The sequence below is a fragment of the Hippocampus comes genome, unplaced genomic scaffold, assembly GCF_001891065.2.
Source record: "Hippocampus comes isolate QL1 unplaced genomic scaffold, H_comes_QL1_v1.1 scaffold92, whole genome shotgun sequence".
Lineage (NCBI taxonomy): Eukaryota > Metazoa > Chordata > Actinopteri > Syngnathiformes > Syngnathidae > Hippocampus > Hippocampus comes.
In genome coordinates this window covers 1,873,237-1,891,938 of record NW_017805379.1, presented here as the reverse complement: position 1 = coordinate 1,891,938, position 18,702 = coordinate 1,873,237, and the positions used below count along the sequence as shown (strand labels likewise).

At 42.2% G+C, this 18,702-nt stretch overlaps 2 protein-coding genes across 7 annotated transcripts in view; both read right to left on the bottom strand.

Annotated features, from left to right (window-relative positions):
• Positions 1 to 9,002, bottom strand: part of numb (NUMB endocytic adaptor protein) — a 31,548-nt gene extending 22,546 nt beyond the window's left edge. The window contains exon 1 of one of the 6 annotated variants that reach the window (XM_019872324.1): positions 8,779 to 9,002. The gene's annotated coding sequence lies outside the window, so the exon portion shown is untranslated. Of the gene's footprint in view, positions 1 to 3,409; positions 4,256 to 8,773 lie in introns of those variants that run through there. The other 5 variants (XM_019872325.1, XM_019872321.1, XM_019872320.1 and 2 more) reach the window with 5 other exon arrangements.
• A 2,669-nt stretch (positions 9,003 to 11,671) lies between these two features.
• The window catches only part of galnt16 (UDP-N-acetyl-alpha-D-galactosamine:polypeptide N-acetylgalactosaminyltransferase 16), a 17,847-nt gene continuing 10,816 nt past the window's right edge, over positions 11,672 to 18,702 (bottom strand). The window contains exons 8-15 of the mRNA XM_019872605.1: positions 17,105 to 17,189; positions 16,207 to 16,310; positions 15,749 to 15,875; positions 15,245 to 15,337; positions 15,041 to 15,124; positions 14,192 to 14,318; positions 13,523 to 13,639; positions 11,672 to 12,480 (exon numbers count right to left, since the gene is read on the bottom strand). Of these exons, the coding sequence (XP_019728164.1) occupies positions 12,337 to 12,480; positions 13,523 to 13,639; positions 14,192 to 14,318; positions 15,041 to 15,124; positions 15,245 to 15,337; positions 15,749 to 15,875; positions 16,207 to 16,310; positions 17,105 to 17,189 (881 nt within the window). The 3' untranslated portion in view covers positions 11,672 to 12,336. The remainder of the gene's footprint in view (positions 12,481 to 13,522; positions 13,640 to 14,191; positions 14,319 to 15,040; positions 15,125 to 15,244; positions 15,338 to 15,748; positions 15,876 to 16,206; positions 16,311 to 17,104; positions 17,190 to 18,702) is intronic.

Genomic DNA, 18,702 nt, shown 5'->3' with positions numbered 1-18,702 from the left:
AGAGAGAGAGAGAGAGAGAGAGAGAGAGAGAGAGAGAGAGAGAGAGAGAGAGAGAGAGAGAGAGAGAGAGAGAGAGAGAGAGAGAGAGAGAGAGAGAGAGAGAGAGAGAGAGAGAGAGAGAGAGAGAGAGAGAGAGAGAGAGAGAGAGAGAGAGAGAGAGAGAGAGAGAGAGAGAGAGAGAGAGAGAGAGAGAGAGAGAGTAAAACATTTCAATCCGGCCTCTACATGTAGTGCGGGCAGAGGATGATATAAAAATGTTGTCAGCGACAACGTGCAGTCACGTTTTCCTACTTTCAGAACTCTCTTCACTTGTGTTGGTGAGGTGATGAGCAAACTCAAAAGCTCTGATGCATGTAGTACCTATTAATAAACTCAATCCCGTTTTGTTAACATCCCCAGTCGTGTTTTATACATCTTTTATAAGTTAAAACAAAAGCCATTAAATAGTACAAAAAGAACAGGCCTAATTTTTGCATCGGACCGATAAAAGTGATGTCATTTTTTTCTCCAATATTTAACCTATAATTATAAGGCCGATGTACAGTGCGTCCTTATTTATAAGATGTATTTTCTCACCTCCAGACCGACACGTAGATGATGATGAGTAGCAACAATGTCAGAGAAGACACTCCACATCCCACAATCAGTGTCACGGATGGGAGCTGTGTCTTATCCATGTTCTGAAAAAAAGTAAGAGAACACAGAACATGTATTATGTGTCAATTTGTGTCACAGTGAACGATTTCAAAATGGCAGCACACGGAATACAAAGATTGTGTTCTGTTTTCATCTATGACTGCAGACACTTCAAGAGCCTGTAGTCAGATTGTCAATCTATAAGATTTGGTCTTTAACCTCACGTAACATCCATCCGTTCATCTATTTTCTCATCCGCTTATCTTCACAAGGGTCGCAGGCGTGCTGGAGCCTATCCCAGCTGTTTACAAGCAGCAGGTGGTGTACACCCTGAACTGGTTGCCAGCCAATCGCAGAGCACACATCGACGAACAAAGTCACACTCACACGTAGGGACAATTTAGTGTTCAATCAGCCTGCCATGCATGTTTTTGGAATGTGGCAGGAAACCGGAGTACCCGGAGAAAAACCACGCAGGCACGGGCGGAACATGCAAACTCCACACAGGAAGGCCCGGAGCCGGGATTGAACCCACAACCTCTGCACTGTGAGGTCCACGCACTGACCACTCGAGCAAGTACAAAAGGCTGATCAATTATTTTCAGGCGGCCTTATATACGGCGCACCTCGCCGTTGGACATTTAGCTGTTTAATGAAAGGAACAAACAGTCAAACACACAAATATAAAACGAAAGCACATCCCGGGGCACGAAGAAGCCACTCACGCTGAACTAACCGCACGCCAAATCATCAGCCGGAGCTGGAGTCACAGCTTATGTCACTTACTAGGCCACGCGCACGTCGCCACACAAATACTACAGCAGGTTTCGCCAGCGCGCCTAAGAGCTCAGCTTGTGAACATCACATGACCAACATCGGAAGCCGTGATGGTCGTTACCCCAAAGGCTCAGGTCTGTGATGTCACTTTCAGTCGACTGCAAGACGCAAAATGGCCGTCCCCTAAGATGGATGACAACAGGGGTGGGGGTTTTGCTGCTTCACTCATATTCTACAAAACGCAAAAAATACTCGGCATAAACTGTTTAGACTACTGGAAACACTTTTGAAGTGACTTCCCCTTTCACATCTCAATGACACCAAAGAAGCTTTCAATCAGTTTTTCCCAAACATCAGCTCCCGTGGAAATAATATGAATATAAACATGCGGTTAGTGGAAAACAGTCCAGTGTCAGTGGGGACGCACCTTGAACTAGCGAAACAGCAAAAAATAAATAAATAAATAATAAACAAATAAATTTAAAAAAAAAAATAATTTTTGCTAATGTCTAATTGATCGAGCAGCCCTCCTTTATTCACGAAAAGCCAGTCAATCTTCAGCTTGGCCTTGGGAACCTTCAATCCATCCCCCTTTTTTATTACTCCTGAAATCCACTTAGCCTCTAAAATAAAAAGACAAAGCACTCCTGCTTCTCAAGGCCTCCGGCCAAAAAGTCTCTCAAGCGTTATTAAAACTTGTCGAGAAAGCAGCACAGCAGCGGCTATGCTCCGTTAGCGTAGCGTTGACCCTTCGGAAGCGGAGCCACCGTTACATATTGACCAAGGCGGTGTGGCAACGTGCAGTTAATATGTGATCTATTAATTCCACATGGGCATGAGCACATTTGATAGAATCTTCCAGAACAAATGCTGATGCGAGAGGAAGTTTTACAATCCAGGGTGACTTGCACGGGGCTATAAAATGGTAAAGTAACTCATCAGTGCGTCGCTGATAGCGGACACGTTCCGCATGTGAATTGGTGAGCGGGGGTGAGACTGACGTAACACTCAATTTACAGACCGGCAAAAAAAAAAAGAAAAGAAAAAAAGCCTGTTTTGTAGATAAGTAGTGTTCTGTGTTTTGGCTCGATTGCTTTGAAATTTATAAACAATCTTTCCCCAAACGCAATTAGCCACATAATGGATGATTGCCCCTGTAGAAGGGAATTCGACATTATTACGTAGCAAGATTATGAAAGCTAATGAAAATAAAATAAACTCTAAAATTGTAAGAATATTTTTGTTAGCGGAACATAAAAATGAAAGTGATTTTTTTTTTCAAAAAAAGTAACAAACAAAAAGTACAGCTTACATTAATAACACTAACTAAAACGATGGATATTTATAGCAACAAAAAAAAAGTGCTTAGTTTTCATCTTTGTCAATTTGTCGGGTCTCTTTCTAAATTTATTCATTTCAGTATTGCTGTCACTTTTCTTTATTTTGCACATGACAAAAACTCAATTAAAAAAAAAAAAAAACTAAAACTAATATTAAAACGAATAAAAACTAAACTAAAATAAAGCGTTATTGGGGGGTGAGGGAACTAACTGTTCTAACAACTAATTAAAACAAACTAAAAGACAAAAGTCAAAACGAAATAAAAACTAATTAGCATCGAATGAAAAATGCAAAACTATTCCAAGACAATAAATATCCCAGCCACTGGAGGCTTTTAGCGGATATATTTTCAATCATTTGGGGATCTGCGGGTGTGAGAAACGTGAGACGAAATCGTCTGAGAGCTGAGAGAAAAGCTTGAATTTCCCTGATTTTTGAGTCTCATTCTAGATACAGTACTCTGCGATGAACCATTCACTGTGATGGTCGCTAGTTCAAAACCATCCCCCATACTTCTTCTTTACAGTGACTTTAAGTTCTAAGAAATTTTTGTTATCAGTTCTTGTAGTTCCCGGAAGTGAAATGTTTCAATCAGAAATGTTCACGTTTCGGGCGCTTTGAAATGAATCTGCGCCGAAATTTTGTTGAAGCGTACTATTTTTTGAGCAGTCGAAACACAGTGGGCCTCTAGGTCATAGTTCCATGGTAAAGATTCTGGTTGCAGCAAATTCCTGTCTTTTCTGGTGTCGGTGTGAAAGGCAAATGCTGACTGATGCTCTTCTGCTTCAGCTCTGATCGAGCAATTTCTGCGGAATCTCTGTGCAGAAGAGGCTACGGTGGTCAAAGGCGGAAATGACGAGGCGGAAAACAAGGCCTGCTTGGGGGGTGTGCGCGCGTAGCGTAGCATTATCTGTCTAAGCAGCAGGAGCGACGAGAGGATGGTAGAACAGGAAATTCACGCTGAGCGAACATATTTGCAATCTTGCACCATCCCGCTAACCTGGCCAAGACCCATGAAAGCACGCTTTTGACTCTCGCCACACTTGTCTTGGGTGTGAACTCGCCAAACAGAAAGAGCAAAACGATTGCATGTCTCAACGGAGAAATGGTCGGATTGTTTTGTTTGTTTGTTGATTTTTTTCATTTTTATTTTTAAGAGGGGTACGGAGTGCAGCTATTACGTCCCTCGTGTATGTCAGGAATGCCGTTCACGTACTCGAGCGCTGCTCTCATCCCACCCGGGCTATTTGTCAAGAGGCGGGACGTCTGCGGAATTTAAATACTCCGGCAGATTTACGCCGGGCTGCCAGCACGACCTGGCCGTGCGACGTTAGTGAGGGTTTATTGTAAAACGTGACCTCGACGGTAGTCTTCGATGATGTACAGTAACTTGCTGCTAAAATAAACGAAGTGTAATCAATGTGTAAAAATGTGAGGAATGTGACAGCTCAAGGAGGTGAAAATTAAGGCAATAACGAACTCCCACCCTCAAATTATGACGAAATAAATAAATAAGGCCTGCCCCAGTGTGGATTTTTTTTTTTTTTTTTTTTTAGGCCAAGTCCGATATTTGGCAGAATAAAATCATGGTAACTGATTAATCAGCAGATTCATAATATTTTAAAAAACTAACACTAAATCTAATAAAATAACTTAATTTTTGGTCCTTTAACACAGATATCAATTACAGGCCGATCGTTTGACTCTTTCACAATACTTTGTCCTTTACTATTTGTTTAACTTTACAACAGATTTTGCCGATTTTTTTTCTGAGTTTTTTTTATTTTTATTTTTTAAGGGGGTTCGATCATCATCAATATTTTTTGTCTTATATTGTAAGGTGTGAATGTGTTAAAACAAAAAATAACACAATTTAAAAAAACTATGCCCATTTTAAAAGCGCTAACATCTGTAGATTAAATCGGCTGGTTAACCGGTCAGGCCCTAAAAAAAAAAAAAATTATAAAATCAATTAGATTAATTCGTGATGTTTGAGGATCATCGTTTCTCACATCTTTAGCGGTTAAATTATTAATACGTGCAATTATACACATTTTTGGTGTGTCAATGACGTTTTTTGGGCGAATCTCGCCAGAGCTTGTCCTCATCTCCCAGGGCGTCGTCATAGTCGGGACAAGTTGGACTTTTTCGTTGGATTTCCCAACGCTCCCAAAGTGCAACATGGAGGAATTCCAGTGCGAGCTACGCAGAGCAAAGCTCTGTCTTATCTTCTCTAATAAGCGTAATCACAAACATACAGAGGCCCAAATCCGAGGATGGACCAGTTTGGAAAACGACCAGGGCGGCACAATCTGCCAAGGCACCTTTGATCCACTACGGCCCGGTCCGCCAATTAATGAGGAATTACTGTTCGCCCCCGAGGGGCCCCCGGTGAGGCGCAGCCGCTGTGGGCAGGAACGGGTCGGAGACCGCCAGGCACCGACCCGTTCATCAACACGCCTCGCTGAGCAAAAAGGCGCCGATGCCCCTCGCTGAAATGCGGCACGAAGGCGGCCAAATGGACAGCGGGCACAGCGGGGCCATTGTTCCGCACACTCGTGGGCCAGAAGGGCCTCTTCTTTGCGCTGCTGGAATGCAAAGTACCTGCTCGTCGACATCGTCCACGCGGGTTTCGTTTTTCTCGCCTGTGAGCTGGGGGATTTATTCATTTTATTGATTCATTTGAGTCCACTGTGACTCGATGAAACGCCATTTACTACGATGGATGCGTTACCGACTCACCAACAACTGGAAATAGAGAGACAATAAAACTTTTTTTTTTTTTTTTGAAAATGACACCAGTTTTCGTAAACTATCTTCACCTTGGTTTGGTCGTGTCACTAGGATGTACATCATTCTATGTCGTTTGGTTCCCAGGGAACAAGTGTCCCGGTAACCCGGACACTTGGAGGGCGGGGGGAAAAAAAAACAGAGGGGAAAAACAGCTATTAAGCAACTAATTGAACAGCCATTTGCCTAACGAACCAGACGTCCCTTGCGAGATGACGACGAGGGGCCATCCTGCCGAGGCAGCTCGTCTTAATTACAGATCGGCGGGTATGAATAAAGCATGAGGAGGGCTCAGGTATCGCTCCATGTAGGGCCTGCCCGGGGACAAAAAGGAGAGACGCCTCAGCCTCCTCCTGCACACAACCTGAAAGGCGCACACACACTAATATACACACACACACACACACACACACACACACACACACACACACACACACACACACACCTCACAGATTTAACAGGCGGCGACATAAGAGGAGCTCAAAGCCCCTTGGACCTAATTAAGAGCTAAAGATAAAAGTCCCAAATGGGCACACTCATAAAAAGATGCTTCTGTTGATTCGCTTTCTTGAAACGAGCCGGACAAAAAAAAAAAAAAAACAGTCCGCGAGTGGCAATGAACTAATTTTGCCGATCGGGGGAGATCCTGACATCATGTGGTCAGCGGCGGTGCTTTTGGAGATGGACACTCGCACGCTCCGGGCTTGATGAACTTGTATTGAAAGCTCATGAGAAAGAAGAGACGTCTTTCCCCGCGACCTATTCTGAGCCGGTCAGGAGTACGGCCAACAGCGTTTTTACAATCAAGATGACCCTGATTGGATGCCGCCAGACCAAAATAGGCTCAGATCGGTTGCGGTTTCAACGCGTCGCTCGCGTTTGTGGGCGACACGTGAAATGCTGCGGAAATTGATCGCGGCGGCTTGAGTGACCACAACGATCACAGGAGGCTCGATTTGCAACAACAACGTGAAAATAAACCGTTCCGTCATACCGAGGAAGTGAGAAATGATCCCGAACGTTCAAAACAGTCTTTTATGGAGACGCTCTGACTGACTCGCCGCGATCGCGCCAACTCATTTCGACATAAAGTTTAGTCGATGCGGGAAAAAAAATGAACCCTGTGCAGATTCAGGACAGAGATTTTGCATCAACCTCTTTAAGGAAATGTAATGATACAAGTCATACAATTAATTCAGCCGCAGTCTATTCATTTCAAGTGTACCACATTTAGACAGCATTTAATGTCCGCACACCTCGAAGCATTTGTAGACTAGTTTTAATACATGGATATGGATATAGTACGTTTTATCCACATTTGGGAAAAGGCCTGATTCTGATCCGCGGATATCAGATTCCATGAGGTCCCATTCAGCTTCAGTCGTACTTTTTTATACATTGAACATTTCACAAGGGCGTGTGTGTGTGTGTGTGTGTGTGTGTGTGTGTGTGGGGGGGGGGGGGTTGTCAAACTGGGCCAGCAGCTCTTATCAAAAGTATGCAGGCATTTATGCAGAAAAGTCATAAAATGACGATTATGGTGAAAGACTAAAACAAACACGAGCAAACCTCGGGAGGAGATTTGTCACCGTGCATCGTACTATTGTCTGCGGGACTTTTGTCCCCGCATGATTCATCTATCTGACTTTCTGAGACATAAGACATCAAAAATGGGACTCCAGTCTAAATATCAACTCCAAGTCACAAGTTTCTCATGCAGAGAGCCTCAAAAAAGTTGTCCAGCATTTATCAGTCTTTGTCTTCTTAATAAACAAGTCAGTGGAGGCAATGTATTCCACACATTATTCCTCGATCAACTAAACAAGTAATCCGATCAAGACTGATTTTGAATTAGTTACCAACAAAAGCGCCGTATGAACTTTATTTTGCTGTGCCGTGATTTTGTCACTTGTGTGCTTGTCTGCTCATCGGCCCCCAAAATCCTGATCTTGTAAAGCCAAGTTTAAACTGTTCATATCGATAGTTGAACATTTTTAGATGATGGGGTGTTTTGTTACAAACTAAATTTTTACTATTCGCGTCGGGGCTTGGTCCCTAAACACCGCAAATAGAGAGGGTTCACTATATCCCGCTGCTATCAGTGACGAAACTAAAAGTGAGGCCCAGTGATTGCTTCATGGACGCAAAGCAAGTTTATCAACCCGCGTTGCGTCACGGCTCGGGCAGAATTCAACATGTGGTACCAACATCTGAGCCTCTCCCTTCATGCTGCTTTTTTCCACTCATTCGTACGACGCTGGCTCATCATCAGCCACATAAATAGATATCATATTTATAAACCTCACCATCCACACATAGCTGTGGCATTTTTTACAAGCTCGTGCGCACACACGCACACACACACACACACACACACACACACACACACACACACACAGTTGCACTGCTACTTACATATGCAGTACACAAGCTAGATTAACAGGGGAGGGGGTGCAGTGTGATGCATTGGGTTCTAGGGAACATGCTTTTTTTGCCGTACAAGAATAAAGTGTCATTGCACATCCACTGCAGTAAGTGGCAGTGGTGATCTCATTCATTTCTTTATTGTAATTTTAGGCAAATCTTATCTGTGACAAACTAAACACATGTTAAAGTTATTCCATGTTGTAAGTTGATCTGTATTTATCGTTTGTTTTTGTTCAGCGTTATGCAGAAGTGTACTTATAACAATGTATTGACAAATGTTTTCTTCTTTTGGTGGGGAGTAACAGGAAAAAAAATTAGGAAGCACTGCTCACATTTATACAGAACATTACAATTTGTTCACGTGTAAACACACACACACACACACACACACACACACATTGACACGCACTCATACATAAACATTTACTTGCACGCACGGCGAGCAACGACGTCACACGACCCGGAAATCAGGTGATAAGTGAAGCATTTATGTCCCATTAAAAGCTCACCTCGTCCAGGTAGATTACTTGAGATAACCGCACGACACAACCGTATCGCCCCTATTATTTGGTCGTTTAAATGAACTCCTTGGACATTTTACAAAGCAAAATCAGCTGGACTTGTATGTCGACTTAGCGCGAGTTTGTCCTTACAGACAAGCAAACTGGGTGGCGTTGAAATGAAGGTTTGGAATGGAGCTAACGTAGCCACATCCGCAAACACACGCTTAGCTCGACGTGCTAGCGAGCTAATTGAAGAGACAGCGACAGCGAGAGAGGGGAAGTGTATGAATACAACGCACCTTACCTGTGAGCACCAGGCCGAGCCAGTCAGTACGCCGTCACGAAATCCGCCCCCTCCCCGCCGCGAAGGCGCGTGCGTCGGCCCCCTCCTAGGAAAAATAATTCAAATTCCACAGAAAGCACTGCGAAAGACTCACGCAGCCCAATCGCTTCGGCCACCGCCGCTGAATGGCTGCGAGCAAGCGGCTCAACCAAACCTCCTCCTTAGCAACGGACCGCCCCTTCACATTCTCATTGGTCCAAAGCAAAGTTTGTGCGATGATGAGCAGGTGAGGAAGCAAACCTGGAACAGACCCTGGCGTTCCTCTAAAACCAGCACGCACACGTGTATGGAAAGATATAACGCCCCCTGGTGCATTTGACGCGCAACTCCGTCACCGCATGGTGCAGTCATGGCAATGGACCAAACCAGTCAGTGGCGGTGGCGAGAGATAATGACTGTGGCAAAATTTCAGTATATCATTATTATGAATGTAATTATGGACATTATTATTCATCATTCAATTATATTAAGTGAACAAGGTCTTCATAACAAATTACATAACATTTACACTCCAAGTAAACGTAATTAAGATAAAAGGATAATGTATTAGTATTTTTGATTTTAGACATTTTTAAATGCTAAGACGATAAAAGCAATTTATAAAGAAATATGCAGAAATAATAGATAGTAAACGGGTATGTTATAAAAAATAAATAGATATTTTATATAATAATATGATATAATATGAATAAAATAAAAAAATAAAAAATAAAAATATATAAATAAAATAATCATGATAGGAATTTTATTTTATTTTAAATTATTAAGAGTCATGTTATAATTAAGTAATGTATATGAAATAAAGATAGGGGATATCATTATTTTACTATTTAAAAGTAAGTTTGTGTTCTTTTTAATTCTGATTATTTTTGTTGTTAAATTCTGATATGTATTTTTGTGTTCATCTTACATATTTTAGGTATACTGTGGGGAAAAAAAGCTATAACTATAAATACAAAATATCAGAGATTTATGTATGACAGAAATATGTCACATGCTGGAATATCATTGTATTATTTTAAAGTGATCGATTATATATTTGATAATATTATTACTGCTATTTTTATTGTATCTTAATTTTTACACTTGAAGTAATTAAAGTGATAAGAGGTAATAATAGCAATTTTTATTGAAACATTATTTCATTCACAATTCGGCTACAATTAAATAAAGTAGAAAAACATAATATACTGGTAAAGGGCAACATTATTAAAAGTAATTAACTGCATATTAAAAATATTTTAAAAAAGAACACTGAAATAACTCAAATGAAAAGGGTCACAATAACAATGAAATAAAATGTGTGTCACAGAAAAGGAGAAAATATGATTAAAATAGTATGAAAATAGAAAAGACAGCCTTCTTTGTTACTACATTTTATTTGTCAGGTGTACTTTACACACACACTCGCACACTCACACACATCAAGAAAATATCAAGCAAATATACACGTACAAGTATTTCCAGCACATGGGTACAGTATGACAAGACAGGAAGAAGGAAAAAAAAACATTCTTTGGGTGCAACCATGCAGAACAATAAATTAAAAAAATTCACCTGACCACAGCTTTGTACCCATCAGCCCTCTTACATTTTGTTAAAGGAGACATATTACGCTTTTTTTCTTCACAATTTACCCAGTGAGAATTAGAGTGGCCTCACTCCATTACTGTCATTTTGCATGAGTCGTATGAAGTCTTAAGGCTGCATTAATATCGTGCTGAATCATCTTCTCCGGGATACTTTTTTTTTTTTTTTAAACACAAATGTTGTGTTTCCCTCAGATTTTAGTTTATCCCAAACATCTGTTAAATCGAAAATGATAAATAACATACACTAGCATGCAAATGCACTGGCACTCAAGCAAAGCCTGGTTTCACGGACGCTGCTATTTTGGAAATCAGTTGGACTGATGAATCACGAAAAGTGCTGAGTGCAATAAAGCAGTGCCCCCACATGTCAAAATTGAAACCAAACCTCTATTTACCGCCAGCATTCCTTTGAATTGCAAAAATGGAGTGAGGCCACTCTCAAATTTAGCATGTTTTCATCCAGCAACATGACCTTGGCATGCATTTGCCAAAATATTCGGAGCAGCACGAATCATAGATGTAGTTTTACAGTATATTTCTTGCCATGGTGATATGGGCTCCTTTAAGGGGCGGAGCTGTGAGCCAGCGCTCAACCCCCCACCCCTCCTCCGCACACCACTGAGCCAATGCCAAGCACAGCTTTCAATTGAAGACAACTGGTGAGCTGGATCATTTGGTCATCTCTACCGATGAAGCTGTCATACATTGTCAGAATCGATTCTTCCATCAATGAGTTGGATAAAAATTGATGTTGCGTTAAGCATTTATTAATGAACAGAATGCTCTTGAGAAATTTCAGTCTGATTTCAGGGTGAACCTCAGCACACTCAGTCAATCTGAAATGATTTTAGACTAATTGTTGTTTCGACTGGATCTGAGCGCTGCTGTTTGATACAGCAGACACATCGGCCTCTCAGGCGTTGTCCACTAATTAATTTACATCCTACCTTACAAACAGAACTTTCATGGTAAGTCGAGATACCTGCTTTTCTAAGGTCCATAAAATCATGTGGTGTGCCCCAGGGTTCAAGTTTAGGCCCAGTGCTTTTAGACCCATACATGCTCCCTCTTGGTGATGCTATCAGGAAACATGGAGTCAACTTTCACAGTTATGCCAACGATTCACAAATGCACATCTCTGTGTGTCAGAGTGACACAAGGCCAATGGATGCACCTTTTAACTGCATCTCAGATGTTAAATCCTGGATGGCAGAAAACGTTCTCTGGCTTAACCAGGAGAAAACTGAAGAAGTCATCGGTCCTGAGGCACAGAGAGAGAAACTTTTAATAAAACTACAGTTAATATCTTTTAAACCATTCACACAAAACCTGGTTGTGATTTGAGAATTGGAGCCGACTTTTATTCCACACATTAAGAACATCTCTACCATAAGATTTTACCACCTAAAGAACATTGCCAGAGTCCAAATTGTGACATCGCAGTGGGACAAAGTGGGACAAAGTTGGGAACGACTTACTCAGACACATGTTCAAAAACAGGCAGATTACCAAAGCTTTACTTGGTCGTTTTATCTCACATTTGATTGGTGGACAGGCATACTAAGTAAATGACGCTCACCCATAAATTAAACTTCTCCCTTCAGCTCAACAGTTCCTTGGCTCCAAGATGCTACAAGATGGCGCCAAAGCATTATTTCAAAATCAGTGGATCACAGACAATCGATCCCCCTAAAAATCCGTAAATATGCAGGGGTTCATTGCACAAACATGAGAAAAAGTCCGATTTCCATAATATGTCCCCTTTAAGGAATTAACATGTAAAAAAAAAAAAAAAAAAAGAAAAAAAAAACAAGCAAGAAGTTAAGGTTAGAAGAGCTGCAGCCTCCTTTAAAGATGGAGCATCCTACACTGCTTCAGAAGCAAGGCAAAGGTAATTCTTTTGTTGCCGGAACCTTCCTTTGGTCCTTCAAGTGATGATCTGAGGCTCCCAGGCCTGGCTGGCCACCAGAGGGCGGCACTGTGCAATGACAAGCGGGCCGGCTGTGCTCTGACTGTCCAGGCACAGTCCGCTAACTGTGTGCTGCAGGGCCGAGCCTTTGGGCTTCCATTTCTGCGCAGAAAAAAACATGAGATGCCGTGAATCCGTTCCAGCATCCACAAAAACGTCAACAAAATGTTTTAGTGAGAAAATAGTTCAGTGTTACATGTCACTGTCAGATGAAAACCTTGTCTAACCAAATATGGATTTCCCACACAATTTCATGAGGGAGAAACTGACACTGGAATGCAAAAACAAGAGGATGATAAATGCAATATTGTTCAGTCTCCTGTGGGACAAACATCCAATGCGGAGCCAAAATGGCCACCAGCAGATGAAGGAGGACGCGAGCGGCGGCTCACACATATGCTTCCACTTAATCGCGACTCCCTTCTCGCTGTTGTAAATCACCGGGTGGACGCGGGTCAGCATGGAAAGATGGTGGGTTAGGGTTGAGAGGTTACAGCCCACGTCTCCTGAACGCCGATGACACAGCTGGTCTTACGATGGCCATTTTGTGTTCATTCCACACTGATTGCTAGGGCCATTAAGATGTGTAGATGATTGACAAGGATGTGAGAGGAAAGCCAAGAGTTGCACTCAAAGCCTTTGAAATCACATCTTGTCCTCGGTGCATTTTCTTTTCAAAGGGAATCAATCTTTAATTTTGTGTGTGTGTGTGTGTGTGTGTGTGTGTGTGTGTGTGTGTGTGTGTGTGTGTGTGTGTGTGTGTGTGTGTGTGTGTGATTCTCCGTTTTATATCCTTGTCACTTTTAAGTGAAGGCATATGTGTCACGAGTGTGTTAAATGTTTTGGATTAAACCCTAATTTGAAACCTTACCCTTGTCCTCAGACTTCATTTTGAAACCCTGGCCTAAAACTCTAATTTGAAACGTGAAATCTGTTTTAAAACCCTATTGTCTTGAAACAATACTTCGAAAATTTAAACCTTGGGACGAAAACCCTGTTTCAAAACCTTAATCCCAGTTTGAAACCGGAAATTGAAACCCTAACCATGAGTTAAAACAAGCCCCAATCTTTGCTGGAATCCCTAAATCAGACTTGAAACGCAAATGTTTTGTTTGACACCCTAATCTTGGGTTAGCGTACTGACCTGTCGAGGCTCTTTGGCGTTGCAGGGCTCCATGGTGACCTTTGACCCCGCGGTGAAGAGCGTGATGGCCAAGCAAAGGTCGCGCTGCCGGATCAACGGCTCGATTAACTCCCACCTCTGAAAAACAAATCACACACAAACATCAATAGGAAGCAATTATTTGTGGATTTCAAGAAAACCTCACCCAGGCTCCAAACCCGACCAAACAAGGCTTCAAATCACTAATTAAATACCCTCACCAGTATTTGAAACCCTAACATTGGGTTGAAAGCCTGAATCCAAACCTTTGCTTGAAACTTTAATTTGTCATACGAACCCAATCTTGAAACCCAAAATACAAATTTGAAACCATAACCTTTGCTTGAAACCCTAACCCTTGACTAAAACCCAGAACCTTTTCCTGAAAACCCTAATTTGAAACTCAAAACCCGCGATTGCCATGCATTGCCAATTTGAAACCCCAACATTTGCTTGAAGCCCTAACCCAGATTTGAAAGTCTAACTTGAGACTTTAACCTTTACTCAAAACCTTAACCCAGACCCGAGCCTAAATTGAAACTCCCGACACCGACAACCTAATCTGGTACACTTTTGGCCAGGCTTATTTGAAACCCAAGCCTCGGGTGAGGCCGCGCCTCCCGCCGGTCCCCTCAGCGGCCGAGCCCTAACCTGCGCCTGCGGCCTGCTGCCTCTGACCACTTTGCACTCCGCCAGGCCGAGTCCGTCCATCCCGCGGGTCTCCAGGCACAACGTTCCCTGTCGGAGGATGCTGGACACGGCCTCCTGCTCGGGAACCCTTGAGGGAGGGATTGAGGCCGGTCAGCAATCTTACTGAAGAAAGACGCTAATCGAACGCCACCGCTTCAATTGATCATTGAAAGTCAAACTTCATTGAATTCATATTTGAATTTAGGATTGTGTTCATAATTCAACTATGAGGTATGATTCCATAAAATACTGTTCAATCAGTCCTGGCAAAGTGTTAAGGGGGCTCAGGTCCCTCTTAATCCCCACCCTAGGATCACCACTGTATTCGATTGATTATTTTATTCAGAATGTTCATAATTTTATTTTGCAAGTAATTCACGGCGAATCAAATTTGTGAATAAAAACCAAACTGATGTGTATTCCAGCATGAATCATTGACCTGATCATTTGTGATTCAGGGTGTCATGACACCGCGTGCGTTTACTCTCGCTTGACATGCCAGGGGGGGAAAAAAAAAAAAGAAAAAGAAACTTCAATTTACAAGCCGGCGCCCCCCTAAATTTATCTTTTGGTGATTCACCATTTTGGCTTCTCGACTTAATTGGTCCAATGTGTGAGTACGCGAGGGACTTGAGCGACTGTGATTTAATGCAGCGTGACGGTGGTGCGGCCCAGCATGCGGTACAGCTAAACGCACTCATAAAAAAAAAAAAAAAAAATCATGTCTCTGTGTTACACGGTTAGATGAAAACTAACCACGTTACAAGGATTTTGTCTTAAGGAAATATTGACAAATCAAGCGTAGTCCACCTGAGCTCAGGGTAAACATTCTCCATGTACCAGCGGAAAGGTTTACAGTTCAGCTTTCGGCGCAGCGTCAGACGGTCGGCTATGCTGCAAAGAGACAAGTAAACACGCCACACGCTTAACTCTTGTATAATAAAGGTAAGTTTCTTGATGTGTACGATTCTGAAAATCTACTCTCCCTCATGTCGTACGGTGACAAGAATGTACCTGCCGAAAGCTTTGCCTTGTGCTGAAGGCCTGGCCGAGTAGTAGTACTGCTTGTACTCGTCCATCCACACCTCGGCGGCCCGCCGTGTGTTCCTACGCACACGTCACACATCAGTAAGCTCACAAGTACAGTGCATCCGAAAAGTATTTGCAGCACTTCACATTTTACACGTTTTGCTGTTTTAAAACCTCATTCTGAAAGGTAAGAAAAACATGGCACAAATATTTTTTTCGGTCCCCTTCCCCAGATCTGTGCCACCGCACAATCTGTTCTCAGAGGTAGACAAAAAAATTCCACTGACTTCATGCTTGGTTCTCACATGCACAGGCTGTGAAAACGTGTTTTTCCCCCCCCCCATTTGTAATATATTTGGAAAAATACATATACTTTATACTGTGGGTGTTATAAATATGAATACGGCTTGAACAAAAGATTATGTGCAAAAAGTCAAGCACTGCAGACACTTTTTCCAGTTTTAGTATTCGATTCCATCAGGGACTCACTTGATGTAGGTGAGAGCATTGCCTTCTGGGAAGTCATACGGGTGTCGCTTCCGGAACACATGACCCACGCGACTGCAGGGCAGGATTTCCAGACTGCCGCCGCACATCCATACGCGGAACGACAGCTCTGGCAATGAGAATAATAAGAATATTCCTCCTCCTCCTCATCATCATCATCATCCTCCTCTTCCTACGGACATTTGAGTGTGAAACGTGTCACTGAGCTTCACTGAATGCTCCAGTGCTGCACAAATGGCAAGGACAGGATTTTTTTTTTTTTTTTGTGTGTGCGCAATGTGGAATGCTGTCATGTCCAAAACTGTCGGGAATGTGTCCAGTATGCATCACCCGATGACATCATTTTCATTTCCCTGATTTAATTTGAAGCACATGTCTAATGTAGTTAATGTGAAGTAAGAATACATGAAATCAGATATATAAGTGAGCAGGCATCTTACCAAAGTTCTCCCCACCCCAGATGTCCATGTGAGTGTCGTACTGTCCAAGATGGTTGAACCAACTCTTGTCCATTGCAAATATTCCCCCCGCAATCACCGGGGTCCTGCATAAAAAAAATTTAGCACCATTACCGTGATCGTCATTGTGTGAAAGCTGGGACCGAGCTCTTAGAATTTTGCTTCTGACAAGTGTGGCATTATGGCAAGTTCGCATTTTGTCTCTTTGTGAGTTCACTGGCAAAGTTATAATTTTGGGATGGTTGTTGGTCTGTGTGTGCCCTGCGATTGGCTGGCAACCGGTTCAGGGTGTCCCCCGCCTACTGCCTGAAGACGGCTGGGATAGGCTCCAGCACCCCCCGCGACCCTTGTAAGGATTAAGCAGATCAGAATGGACGGATGGATAAATGTTGATGGCATTTGTTTGCAGAAAAAAGTTTGTATATTCTTTCTGTGTAAACAAATTTGAACCACAGTGTTGTGTTTTGGTTCCCACAAAGTTAGCATTTAGTTCCTTGGTGAATTTATTTTGTTAGAGTCGTCATTTTGTTTTGTATTATGTTGTATTTGAGAACAAAATTTTAGAAAAAAAGAGTTGCCATTTTTTTTTTAAACAAAGTTAACATTTTTACTTGGGAACTATTCTTTTTGCAAAGTTTGCTTGCACTTTTCCAAAAATTATAGCATATTGTTTCCAACAAAGTATTTTCTTTCTTCATGAATGAATTTTCAACAGTGTAACGTTACAATTTTGGATTAATTTGAATTTATTTTGAAGAACAGAGTTAGCATGTTGCTTCCGACAAGGTCATCATTTTGTTTCCTTGTCAAAAAAAAATAAAAATAAAAATATTCCATATGACAGTTCAAGTTGGCATTTTGTTTCCGCCATCACTCGAACCTGATTGGCTGCGTGGGGTCACTCCTGGCCATTTTCTGTTCAATGGGAATCTGTTCCCACTTAAAGTGGAGACTCCAGTCAAATCCTGGTGAGAAACAAGAGACATCCGTCAACATAAACGTTTTTTTTTTTGTTTTTTTTTGGTTGATCATTTAAGTGTAACGGGGAGGGGGACTTCCTCCTCCTCGCCAGCTGTGCTCGCAGCTGTTAAGTTACAGCGACGGGAGATCGCGGCGTATCCTCTCACCTCCTCTCAAATCGGCCGAGGCGGCCAAGTAAGCAAAGTTGTCCAGGCTGATGACATCGATGATGGGGCTCACCACTCGCGTATGGTCCTGCAACAACATGGGCATCAACGCTTAGTAGCTGTTTCTAATATTTTGATCTGCGGTAAGGGAGGCTTGGCTACGCTCCCATGCCCAGCTGTCTTCAGTTACGCCTGTTATCCCATTGTTTGTATCAGGCCATGATCCAAGCGTGACCAAAACACTCATAAACATGATGTGTCCAATGCGGATGACATGTTGCGCTCTGCTTCTTGTTAACTTTCCCTTTTCAAAAGCGGGATACATTTCGACTCAAGGGGAATATACTGACATGGGAAAGTACTGCATTCACATCATTTGGTACCAGCCCCTGGGGAAAGGATTTTATCGTCATTAAAGCCAGATCAAGTGTCATTCCATTTTGAGTTTTTTTTTTTTTTCTTTAACAATGCCTCTCTAAGCAATGTGAAATTTGTTCGGACTGTGTATCATGAGTATTCTCGCCAAACAAAGTCTCAAAAGGACACGCCTGGAAAGACAGTTTTGTTTCAAAGTGTCCACGTTGTCTTGATAGCCTGGATAATTTAAAGGTTTTTTTTTTTTTTTTAATCAACGGGAGGCATGTCTATCATGAATAGACTTTCCTGAAGACTCAAGAGATCATCACAGAAAGTCTACTATTTTGGTCCGAAATGGATGAGCAAAGGGTACTGCTAACATTTTTTTAGCTTGCTTGGACTGTCTCGAATTAAAAAAAAAAAAACATTCACATTTTAATCACCCGCAAGACCACTTAGCAACAGTAGTTTACTATGAGTAGACATGCTCAAGAAGTCTCACTTTTTTTTGTTTTGTTTTTAATTCGGCCTCCAACACTGGTCTCACTTCAATTTGGGTGACGTGTCTATCATGAGAAAACCCACTAAAGTCTACAAAAGCCTTGCCTAAAAAGTCACAGAAAGTCTGCCATTTTGGTTTCAAGTGGCCATTTTAAGAGTCATTCCGACCAGTTCGAGGGGTCCTTTGAGATGACTTTGTCCTTGTGATTTTGCCAGATAAACAACCAACGCATGGATTCCAGTATCCAAGATCTTCTGACTTTGAGGGCTCTCACAAATGTGCGATACAAATACTCTCCCCAGGATGTGTTCTGACAACAATCCCTTCTTCTAACAATAGCCAACTTAAGCTGCTTCTCCATTTGTTTTCTATGCATGGACCGTGTGTGTGTGTGTGGGGGGGGGGTATTCCCTGGCGGACTGCCTAATCCAATTGTTGGGATACTTTCTGCTGCATTACAGAAAGACAGAAAAAAAAACATGCAGCCTGCAG